Below are 13,177 nucleotides of genomic sequence, written 5' to 3'. Positions count from 1 at the left end.
TGCAGCACACCAACATGGCACAAGTATACATATGTAACAAACCTGCACGTTATGCACATGTACCCTAGAACTTAAAGTATAATAATAATAAAATAAAATAAATAAATAAATAAAAGATACAAATAAATGGATAAAAGATTCCATGTTCATGGGCCACAAGCATTTTTAAGCATTATTAAGAAGGTGATATTCCTAAATTAATTTATGCATGAAACAAAATCCGTATCAGAATCCCAGTTGACTTCTTTATAGAAATTTGACAAGCTGATTCTGAAATTTTCACGTGGAATTCCAGGGGACATGAAATAACCAAAACAATCTCAAGAAAAAAAAAAAAAAAGAAGTAGAAGGATTCATATTTCCTGATTTCAAAGCTTATCCAAAGAAAGAGTAACAAAGACAGTCTGGTACTGACCCAGGACAGATATATAGATAAACAAAATGGAATTGCAGAATCTAGAAATAAACCCATACATCTCTGGTGAAGTGATGTTTGATGAGGATGCCAACATTATTCAAGGGGAAAGACAAGTTATTTCTTCTCCAAGTGTCACCTATTTGTGGCTTTATAGGAAAACTATTTCTGTATAAATTTCACACCAGCCCCTGATCCCTCCTACCTTGGTGCCCAAATTGAACCCTCTGAAATTTTATTATATAGATGTCACTACATAAAAATAAAATTATCTATCAAAAGTAAGAAACTAAGGGAATTATGAATGGAAAGATGTTTTAAACAGATAGGACAATTATAGAGTTATACTTAGGCCAAGCACAGTAACTCATGCCTGTAATACCAGCACTTTGAGAGGCTGAAGCAGGAAGATCACTTGAGATCAGGAGTTTGGGAACAACCTGATCAACATGGCAAAAACCTATCTCTACTAAAACTACAAAAATTAGCTGGGTGTGGTGGCACATGCCTGTAATCCTAGCTACTTGGTAGGCAGAAGCACAAGAATTGCTTGAACCTGGGAGGTGGAGATTGCGATGAGCTGAGAACACACCATTGCACTCCAGCCTGGGTGATGGAGTGAAACTCTGTCTCTAAATTAATAAATTAAGTTATACTTAATATATTATAATATACTCTTACCAAATGATGAGAATATCATCAAAATCTAATGGGAGAATGAAAATGGATCTTGAGAGCTGTAAGGAAGAGAATACTCTTAAGCTCCCCACCACTTCTCTACAGTGTGTCATTGCTTCTGTCCATACCACTCACTTGACCATACTTACTAGTATATGGAGTCACATGGTTTAGTAATTGCTCAGAGATATGACATCACCAGAGAGATTTAGATTGCATTTAAATTATAAAGCTATTTAATATACTAATCCCTATAAAAAGGTAGTCAATCCATAAAATAAATATCAGTAATTTCATCAGAATAAAAGATTTGAAGGAAATAAAAACACAAGTGAAAGACAAAACTGATTTCAAAACTAAATACCAAGCTACAGTAATTGAGATTGTCTGGCCCTGACATAGGGATTATATATCAATGGATTACCATTTAAAGGTCAGAAATAAACCCATACATTTGAGTTCAGTTTATTTTCAACAAGGGTATCAAGACATTCAATGAGGGAAAATATAATTTTCAATATCAGATGCAGGAACTATTGGATAACCACATGAAAAAGAATGAAGTTGGACCCCTGCCTCACACCATATACATAAATTAACTCAATATGAATCAAAGACCAACATGTGAGACTGAAAGTATAAAGCTCTTAGGATAAAACATACCTGTAATTCTTTGTTGTCTTGGATTAAGCAATAGTTTCTTTGATATGAAAACAAAAACATGAGCACAAAGAGTAAATGAATTGAAGTTCATAAAAATTAAAAATGTCCTTCAAAGGACACTATCAAGAAAATAAAACATAATACAAATGATGGGAGGAAAAATTATAATATCTGATAAAGTTCTAGGATACAGAGCATATAAAGAACTCTTACAAATATAAAACTGAAAAAACAAATAACCCAATTTAAAAGTGGGTGAAAATTTTGAATAAACAATTCTCCAAAAGAAGATATGCAAAATGGCTGATAATAACAGCCAATAATGAAAAGATGCTTGACATCATTAGTCATCAAGGAAATGAAAATCAGTATCACTATGAGATACTATTTCACACCCACAGAGATAGCTAGAATAAAAACGTTAGATGACAACAAGTTTTGCTGAGAATGTAGAGAAATCAGAGCCTTAACAAACTGCTGGTTGAAACGCAAATGGTGCAGCCTCTTTAGAAAGAGTTTGCAGTTCCTCAAAAAGTTTAACAGAGTGACCATATAACCCAACAATTTGACTACTAGGAACATTCTAAGAGAATTGCATAAAAACTTGCATAGTCAAAGAATGGGAAACCCAAATGTCCAAAAATTGATGAATGAATAAACAAAATGTGGCATATCCATACAACAGAATTTTATTGATCCGTGAAGAGAAATGAAATACCAACTCCTGTTATCATATGGATTAATCTTAAAAACATTATGCTAAGGCAAACAAGATCAATACAAAAAGGTGCATATCATCCATATGAATTATATGCAAGACTTATATGAAATGTCCAGAATAGGTAAATTCCTAGAGACAGAAAGCAGAATGCAGAATAGTGGCTGCCAGAGGCTGGTGATGGGGAATAAAGAGTTACTGCTAACAGGTAGAATATTTCTTTTGGCAATGATGAAAATATTCTAGAATTAGATAGTGATAATGATTGCATAATTTATTGCAGGCATACCTCAGAGATACTGTGGGTTTGGCTCCACTGCAGTAAAGCAAGTATCACAATAAAGTGAGTTACACAATGTTGTTTGGTTTCCCAGCATATAAAAGTTATGTTTATATTGTACTGTAGTCTATTATGTGTACAATAGCCTTATGTCTAAAATAACAATGTATATATCTTAATTTAAAAGGACTTTTTTGCTGAAAAATGCTAACAATCATCTGAGACTTCAGGATATTGCAAACTTTTTTGCTGGTAGAGGGTCTTGCTTCAACATTAGTGGATGCTGACTGATGAGAGTGGTGGTTGCTGAAGGTTGGGTGGCTGTAGTAATTTTTAAAATAAGGCAACAATGCAGTTTGCCACATAGATTAACTCTTTCTTTCACAAAAGATTCTTCTGTAGCATGTGATACTGTTAGAAAGCATTTTATTCACAGTAGAATTTCTTTTAAAATTAGAGGCAATCCTCTCAAATCCTTCCATTGCTTTAACCAATTTTGTGTAATATTCTAAATGTTTTCTTGTCATTTCAGCAATGTTCGCAGCATCTTTACTCAAAGTAAAATTATTTTAAGAAACCTCTTTCTTTGCTCATACTTGAGAAGCAGCTCCTCATCCATTCCAGTTTTATCCTGAGATTTCAGCATTTCAGTCACATCTTTAGGCTCCACTTCTAATTCTAATTATCTTGCTATTTCTACCATATCAGCATTTGCTCTCTCTATTGAAGTCCTGAACCCCTCAAAGTCATCTATGAGAGTTGGAATCAACTTCTTCCAAACTCCTATTAATGTGAATATTTTGACCTCCTCCCATGAATCACAAATGCTTTTAAGGGCCTCTATTACAGAACAATGAATCCTGTTCACAAGGTTTCAATTCTTTGCTCAGATCCATTAGATGAATCATTATCTCTGGCAGCCATAGCCTTACAAAATATATATCTTAAATAATAAGACTTGAAAGTTGAAATTACTCTTTGATTTACAGGCTGAAAACCAGATGTTATATTAGCAGTTATGAAAACATTAATATCCATCAGTACTCTTGGGTGACCAATTTTGCACTGTCAATGAGCAGTAATATTTTGCTGAAACTTAAAGTCACCAGCTGCATTTCTCCCTAACAAGAGAGTCAGTTTGTCCTCTTAAGCTTTGAAGCCAGGCATTGACTTCTCTTCTTTAGCTATGAAAGTTCTAGATGTCACCTATTTCCGGTAGAAGAATGTTTCATCTACATTGAAGTCTGTTGTTTAGTGTAGCCACTTTTACCAATTATCTTAGCTAGACCTTGTGGATAACTTGCTGAAACTTCTACACAGGCCAAAATTGCTTCTTTACTACTTCCAGAACACCATTTAAATCTTTTTGTTTCTGAATTTGGTTTACAACCAGTCTGTTAGATGATAAGCAGACATCTAACAAACAGGCAGTCACTCTTCCTACTTTTAAAACTGTAACTTGCATTATACACCACCAACCTTTAACCCTCACCAAAATGTAAGTTTCTTAAAAGAAGGATCTGTACTTGGTCCATCATTGTATTCACACCCAAACCCAACATCATCCACATAAATGGGTTTTTCATAGTAACTTGTACATATCAGGCCCTAAATAAATGTTTGCTGAACGAATAAACTATCACAGAGATTGTTCTTGGGAGGTAGGAGAGTTGGGTAGAGAGCATAGACAAAGATTCCGGCTCAGTCACTTGTAAACTGGGTAACCCTGGGCCTCAGATTCTTCTGTTTTGAAACAGAGGTAGTAAGAGTGCCTTTCTCAAGGGGTGTTGTAAGGATTAAATTAGTTAACACATGGAAAGCACTAAGAACATAACAAGCACTTCATAACTATTACTGTTGTGGTCTCCCCAAAACTTAAACACAGTAATGTCTGCAAAGCATCTAGTCCACACTGAGTGAATGAGTAACTAAATCTGCTCTGCCAGTTATGTTGATATTAATAATTCACTGAGACTTTCTCCTTACCTCAAATTTATCCTCTTCTATGTATAGAAAACATTCTTAAAGTTACTATGGAACTACTAAGTTGGACTGACTAGCTGTGTTTTTTTCCATGTCTTGTGAATTAACCTCCTTAAGAAGAGTAGCCATGTTTTATTTTTTGAAAATAGTATTATTATTGCTGCTGACGTACTTGTTCTTGTTTTGTATGTTAATGAGATAAGCTCCTCTATATTCTCCCACCAAAAAAATGTGTCATGAGTCTATTGGATGAAACTCTCCTTTTATGGAATTTTAATGGCATATTCTTTTGAAGTTTTATACACATATAGTTGTCTATAAATGTTGAACTAGCACTAGTTTGTTCTCTGCCCAGATAATAAAATTAAATGAGAAATATTATCTTGACTCAAAAGATTAATTTAGTAGCATCATCTAATGCAATGTCCAAATTAGCAAGAAATCTAAATTAACATTTACTATGACCTATTTTTTTTTCTTGTCAAAATCAGGCAAAATCAGGGACCTCTGGATTACAATGCAATCACATTGTATTGATACAGCTCTGAAACCTTGGAAAAAATTAACTCTTGCAGATGACATGGTTGTCTATGTAGAAAATTCCTGAAGAAGTCAAATTGTCCCTGTTTGCAGATGACATGATTGTATATTTAGAAAACCCCATTGTCTCAGCCCAAAATCTCCTTAAGCTGATAAGAAACTTCAGCAAAGTCTCAGGATACAAAATTAATGTGCAAAAATCACAAGCATTCTTATACAACAGTAACAGACAAACAGAAAGCCAAATTATGAATGAACTTCCATTCACAATTGCTTCAAAGAGAATAAAATACCTAGGAATCCAACTTACAAGGGATGTAAAGGACTTCTTCAAGGAGAACTACAAACCACTGCTCAGTGAAATAGAAGAGGACACAAACAAATGGAAGAACATACCATGCTCATGGATAGGAAGAATCAATATCGTGAAAATGGCCATACTGCCCAAGGTTATTTATAGATTCAATGCCATCCCCATCAAGCTACCAATGAGTTTCTTCACAGAATTGGAAAAAACTGCTTTAAAGTTCATATGGAACCAAAAAAGAGGCTACATTTCCAAGACAATCTTAAGACAAAAGAACAAAGCTGGAGGCGTCACGATACCTGACTTCAAACTATACTACAAGGCTACAGTAACCAAAACAGCATGGTACTGGTACCAAAACGGAGATATAGACCAATGGAACAGTACAGAGTCCTCAGAAATAATACCACACATCTACAGCCATCTGATTTTGACAAACCTGAGAGAAACAAGAAATGGGGAAAGGATTCCCTATTTAATAAATGGTGCTGGGAAAATTGGCTAGCCATAAGTAGAAAGCTGAAACTGGATCCTTTCCTTACTCCTTATACAAAAATTAATTCAAGATGGATTAGAGACTTAAATGATAGACCTAACACCATAAAAACCCTAGAAGAAAACCTAGGTAGTACCATTCAGGACATAGGCATGGGCAAGGACTTCATGTCTAAAACACCAAAAGCAATGGCAACAAAAGCCAAAATTGACAAATGGGATCTAATTAAACTAAAGAGATTCTTCACAGCAAAAGAAACTACCATCAGAGTGAACAGGCAACCCACAGAATGGGAGAAAATTTTTGCAATCTACTCATCAGACAAAGGGCTAATATCCAGAACCTACAAAGAACTCAAACAAATTTACAAGAAAAAAACAAACAACCCCATCAAAAAGTGGGCAAAGGATATGAACAGACATTTCTCAAAAGAAGACATTCATACAGCCAACAGACACATGAAAAAATGCTCATCATCACTCGCCATCAGAGAAATGCAAATCAAAACCACGATGAGATACCATCTCACACCAGTTAGAATGGCAATCATTAAAAAGTCAGGAAACAACAGGTGCTGGAGAGGATGTGGAGAAATAGGAACACTTTTACACTGTTGGTGGGATTTTAAACTAGTTCAACCATTATGGAAAACAGTATGGCGATTCCTCAAGGATCTAGAACTAGAAGTACCATATGACCCAGCCATCCCATTACTGGGTATATACCCAAAGGATTATAAAGCATGCTGCTATAAAGACACACGCACACGTATTTTTATTGCGGCACTTTTCACAATAGCAAAGACTTGGAATCAACCCAAATGTCCATCTGTGACAGACTGGATTAAGAAAATGTGGCACATATACACTATGGAATACTATGCAGCCATAAAAAAGGATGAGTTTGCATCCTTTGTAGGGACATGGATGCAGCTGGAAACCATCATTCTCAGCAAACTATCGCAAGAACAGAAAACCAAACACTGCATGTTCTCACTCATAGGTGGGAACTGAGCAATGAGATCACTTGGACTCGGGAAGGGGAACATCACACACAGGGGCCTGTCATGGGGAGGGGGGAGGGGGGAGGGATTGCATTGGGAGTTATACCTGATGTAAATGACGAGTTGATGGGTGCTGATGAGTTGATGGGTGCAGCACACCAACATGGCACAAGTATACATATGTAACAAACCTGCACGTTATGCACATGTACCCTGGAACTTAAAGTATAATAAAAAATTTAAAAAAAAAGAAAATTCCTAATAATCAATAACAGACTTCTAGAACAAACAAGCGATTATAGTAAGGTTGCAGGACATAGGTTAATATACGAACATCAATTGCTTTCCTATGTACCAGCAATAAACACCTAAAATTTGAAATTAGAAACACACCATTTACAATAGCACTAAAATATGAAATACTTAGGTATAAGTCTAATAAAATATTTGCAGGATTTATATGATGAAAAGAACAAAGCTCTGATGAAAGTCTGCATTTTCAATCACATCTTCTTTTGCAGAGTTTTACACATATATAAGTATTTACAAATGTTGCCAAACTAATACTCATTTGTTCTCTGTCCAGATAATAAAATTAAATGATGAAAAAAATTAAAAAAGAGATAGTGCATGATAATGGCTAAGAAGACTCAATATTGTTAAGATTTCAGTAGAGATGTGAGTTCAGACACCTCAGTAAAGCAGATATACAAATGGCAGTAAGTATCTGAAAAGATGGTCAACATTGTATGTCATTATGGAATGGAAAATTGAAACAACACTGAGATACTATGACAAGCCTATTACAATGGTTAAAATCTGAAACACTGACAATATCAAACACTTGCAAAGATGGACGTCATTAGGATCTCATTCATTGCTGGTAAGGATGCAAAATGGTACAGCCACTTTGGAGGAAAGTTTGGCAGTTTTGTACAAAGCTAAACACAGTCTTACCATATGATCCGGTAACCATGTTTGTAGGTATTTACTTGAGTTGAAAACTTATGTCCACAAAAAACCCTGCATGTATATGTTTATAGAAGTTTTATTCATAATTTCCAAATATTGGAAGCAACTGAGACACATTTTTCAATCAGTGAAAAAATAAACAAGTTGTGGTATATTCACTCAATAGACTGTTATCCAGCAATAAGAAAAAATGAAATATCAAGCCACAAAAAGTATGGGGGATGCTTTGATTCACATTGCTAAGTGAAAGAATCCAGTCTAAAGAGGCCACATACAGACCGCATGATTCTAACTACATGACATTCTAAAGAAGGCAAAACTACAGAGATATAAACAAATCAGTGGTTACTAGGAGTTCAGGGGTAAAAAAGGAAGGATGAGTTGGTGGATAGATTTTTACCATATGATTTGTATGATATGTAATCACGGATACGTGATGTTATACATTTATCAAAACCCATAAAACTATAAAACATAAAGAATGAACCCTAATGTTAAATATGCACTTATATAATGTATTAATGCTGGCTCATCAATTGTAATAAATGTACCATACTGATGTAAGATAAGGGAAAGAGTGCAGAGGGAGAGAGAGCATATGGGAATTTTCTATTTTCTGTTCAAACTTTCTAGAAACTTAAGCTGGCTCTAAGGTATAAAATATGTTAATTAGAAAAGCTTTACCCATCAAAGACAATTTAACTCACAACAAATTATTGATTACACATAGATATAAAATACACACATATAAATAACTATGTATCTACATAAACACATCCAAATAAAACACATCTATTCACCATAAGTTTTAAATATTTACTCTGTTATTTTCCCTCTCTTAATGTAATGCTTCTACAGGGACTAACATGGTAAAGGAGAGGTGAGAAAATTTAGGCAGTGATACTGAATTATGCTTACAAGAAATTTACTAGTGAATAGGACTGAAATGAATAGTCGTGAGAATCTTAGAGTCTACGAAAGAATTATTTTTAAGCTACATAATTATGTCAGCTATAAAAATATGCAGTTAGTAGCTCATTAAATTTTATTCTGTAGTTATTTCACTTTCTTGTCAAGAAAGATGAATACTTGATATAAAACTACATACCAAAAAAAAGTTCAACTTTTCCCAATGCATGAAAATGTGAGTAAAACAAAATAAGCACATACCAATAATTGATCGATGCTGACCATTAGAACACTCTCATATTGTTTGCCATCTTTACCTTCAATATCACAATCAGATGATGCTACTGGCAACAGAACAAGGATCAGGGGAGGAAGTCCAAAGATATACCTAAAAGAAACTAAATTCAGCAGTAAATAAGAATGTGCTAAATGTTATATCATATTGCATTTGATTGTGGGGTTTCAATGGACTGGACCACTTATTTCTAATAATTTTCAAAATACATCGTGGTTTGGAGATACTACAGGAAGAACCCCAAAAGTTGAACTTATGTAACAACCAAAGTGGAACAGTATTTTGGAGTGTAGCGTCCTTTCACTTTTTTATTTTGCAATTATTCTTCAGGAAAGTGTAAAACAAGGGTGATGAAATCAGAAACTGCTTCTGAAAAACACTCAAGGGTGTTAATCAATTTGAATTTATGTTGAACATCCCCATAAGAAAAGGCATCCACAGGTTAAGAGATGCACTACATTTCAAAGAGTTACATATTGTTGAAATTTTATGATGTATACTGTATATACATCATACGTAGATGCATCATTATGATATATACTGTATGTATTTTATGATGTATACTGCACATAGTTGTATATTTTTGTAGAACTTGATGGTAGTTTGTATGTCTATTTGATATTGCAGGCAACACTGTGGGAGGGATTGCACTGTAACTACTGTAACTGCACTCTTTCTTTTTAATAATGAACCCTGAAGGGTTTACATTCCAAAAGTCTTACAAAGTTTATGTTTGTATTTTGGGACTCCTCTCCTATCCTTTCACTATCTTCTGTCTCTGAATCCCCAGAGACTCAGATTCCTTTCAAGCACGGTGCTGTCCAGCTTCTTGTCATGTTAGAAAACCTCAATAAATAAATTCACATCCTCAGATAGAAACCAATGATTTCTACCTGTTTTTGATAACTCTTCCCAATTAGGAGCAATTGTCTAATCAAAAGGACTGAAATAAATGGTATTATTTCAGGCAGAAAAATAGAAAGCCAGTGGTTCCCACAAACATTAAAATCTGATCATACAGGGACCTATTTCTTCATAAACCTGCCATAGTGTTTTATTTATATCTTTTTGTAAACTCTGAGGCATGTTGATGATATATTTCCTGTGAATTTCCCAAATGAACTTTAATTGTACTTGAATGCAAGACATTTCACTTGTGTGCCTTCTCTGATTACGAGTACAAGCAACACTCCTTCAAACCCAAGGAACTAATATTGTGACAGCCTGAAGACTGTTAGGGATATCACAAAGTTTCCAGTAACACTGTCATCTATTATATCATGATCTGTCATATTAAACAATCAATAACACCTCCCAATAAATCAAATGACAAATGTTATTACAAATAGAGAACATTGTCTGGGTAGCAGCTATGAAAACAAACAAAAATCTAACTTCTCATCTGCATATGTGACAAGAAAATAAGAGAAACAAAAATCCAATAATTTTATTTATACAAATCTATTCATAACTCTGCCACTAAGTGCCTATATGCATGATAAGCATGAATTAACTCAGGAGACAGATAATAATGATGATGCTAGTTACCTTTAATTGAGTACCTGCCATGTGTCAGGAACTTTATATATAAAATCTCTAATACATATATATGTATATATGGGTGTGTGTATGTGTGTGTCTGCGTGTGTGTGCATGTTTGTGTGTGTGTGTGTATATATATATAATTTGTAAATATCCAAAAAGATCTGCAAGTTAGTCTTTCTGTAACACATACATAGTAGGTGCCAGGTATGGATGCTAACCTGAATTTGTTGCTTTATCAGGATTTGATTAGCAATGGCCATAATCTATTGATAACATGTAATCACATTTGTCTTCTGAATGAAGTTTTGCCTCTCTCTTCTACTCCTGTTCCTTCATCCTAAAGATTCTCAGTGATTGATTGCTAATTTAAAAAAATAGTTTGGCAATTAAAAATGTACACTCAGATTTAAGGGGGACCAGAGCAGATTTCTTAATAATACATATTTAATATACTGTACAGTGGTGAAGTCTGTGTATCTATCACTTGAATAGTGAACATTGTACCCAATGGGTAATTTTGTAATCCTTATCCTCCTCCTGCTCTCCCACCTTTCCGAGTCTCCAATGCCTATTATTCCACTCTGTATGTCCATTTGTACCACTGTTTAGCGCCCAGTTATAAGTAAGAACATGCAGTATTTGGCTTTCTGAGTCATTTCACTTAGATAATGGCCTCGAGTTTCATCCATTTTGATGCAAAAGACATGATTTAACTCTTATGGCTGAGTACTATTCCATGGTATACATGTACCACATTTTCTTTTTTTTCTCCTCTCTTTTTGAGACAGGGTCTCTCTCTGCTGCCCAGGCTGGAGTGCAGTGGCATGATCATAGCTCACCGAAGTCTCAACTTCCTGGGTTCAAGCGATCCTCCTACCTCAGCGTTTTGAGTAACTAGGACAACAAGTGTGCCCCACCATGCCCAGCTAATTTTTTAAAATTTGTTTTTAGAGGACGGCTCTTACTCTTTTGCCCAGGCTGGTCTTGAACTCCTGGGCTCAAGCAATCTTCCTGCCTTGGCCTTCTTGAGTGTCAGAATTACAAGCATAAGCCACCATGCCTGGCCATACCTCATTTTCTTTATCCAATCCTCTGTTGATGGACATTTGGATGATCAATTGCTAGTTATTCATCAGATTCTGACCTTGTAATCCGATTTGTATAGATTGTATGGAATCATACTTTTATTTTCTCTGTCATCTTACAGGTGTCCAAAAGATATACTTCAGGAGGAGTAGATGCCAGGGGAAAAATTATATAACATATAACTTGAAATGAGCTTAAAGGAGAATATAATAAAATGATTAAATGCTAGAGTGAAAGCGATACTTTTACCATTATCATAAATATTATTTCAAAGGTTCAGCTTTTGTTTTAATACGTGAGGTTGTTTTACTTTCTATGAGTACTAGCTGTCTTCTTCACCCCAGTTTTCCGTAGTTAAGTGCTCCCCAAATTTAAATCAACCTATTTATTCACTGGATAGCATTTTGTCCATTCTTTCCAATGATGTTTGTTGGAAAATTCAGTCTTTTTGTGTATTACGTATACTTTCTCAATTTTGAAACATAATTTGTCTTGCCTGTTAAGAGTGTTTTCTGTTGCCATTGTTTCATTGAATAATTAGTCCCAGGCAGACTGTGGCAATGTAAAAAGCACAGAGGTTTTGGAATATAGACACTTGAGACTTTTGACTTGCCAAGACAATGGTTTGTGTGACTATGTAAATGAACAACATCTCTTAAAATCACTTACCTGATTTCTAAAATGAAAACTTTAGACTAAATGATCTTTTTCATCTTGCAGACACCTTATTCTAAGAATCTACCTGACCATCCAAATGTAGAAACTCTTTAGATCTGAAATTGCCTCAGGGACAATGCTGCAAACATACCTAGGGCCTTGGACCCACATCTCATAGGTCCCCAGCTCGCCCATTAATGATGTAGCTTAGTAGTTTGGTCTGTAATTGAAGACCTTTCTCCTACATCACATAGAGAGTAACATATTAAGATTGGCTGGTTTGAGAGTGCTTTGGACATTGTTGTCACACCCACTCCCCACCATCCTGAACTTTTATTTAGGTTACCAAAAAGATAAACCATAAGAACAATGCAAGGCAAGAGTGGGCTTGTGGGATTGCCCTTACTTCCCCTAAGGAGGCTGAAATTGGAGAATTTGTTTTCAGTAGGGAATTTGGTTAAACCAGAATGAGGTCTGTCTAAAAATTCTTGCTGGTTTTTAATGTAAGCCAAATAATACATTCAATCCTCAGATGCTTAAATTATGGGGGTAAAAGTGAACATAAATAATTTTCTACAATCCATCAACTCCAGTATTTATCAGTCTTTAAAACCAGTTTTTACTGAATGT

The 13,177-nt window shown here is 34.9% G+C and overlaps 1 protein-coding gene across 4 annotated transcripts in view; it reads right to left on the bottom strand.

The window, feature by feature from the left end:
- The window catches only part of IL7 (interleukin 7), a 68,064-nt gene that overhangs the window by 50,748 nt on the left and 4,139 nt on the right, over nucleotides 1-13,177 (bottom strand). For all 4 annotated transcript variants that reach the window (XM_011937156.1, XM_011937157.1, XM_011937158.1 and 1 more), the window contains exon 3: nucleotides 9,226-9,362. In XM_011937156.1, coding sequence (XP_011792546.1) covers nucleotides 9,226-9,362 — 137 coding nt within the window. The remainder of the gene's footprint in view (nucleotides 1-9,225; nucleotides 9,363-13,177) is intronic.

This window comes from Colobus angolensis, unplaced genomic scaffold (assembly GCF_000951035.1).
Source record: "Colobus angolensis palliatus isolate OR3802 unplaced genomic scaffold, Cang.pa_1.0 Scaffold16, whole genome shotgun sequence".
NCBI classification, from domain to species: domain Eukaryota; kingdom Metazoa; phylum Chordata; class Mammalia; order Primates; family Cercopithecidae; genus Colobus; species Colobus angolensis.
The sequence above is the reverse complement of the archived record's forward strand: the minus strand, read 5'-3'. Positions and strand labels throughout refer to the sequence as shown.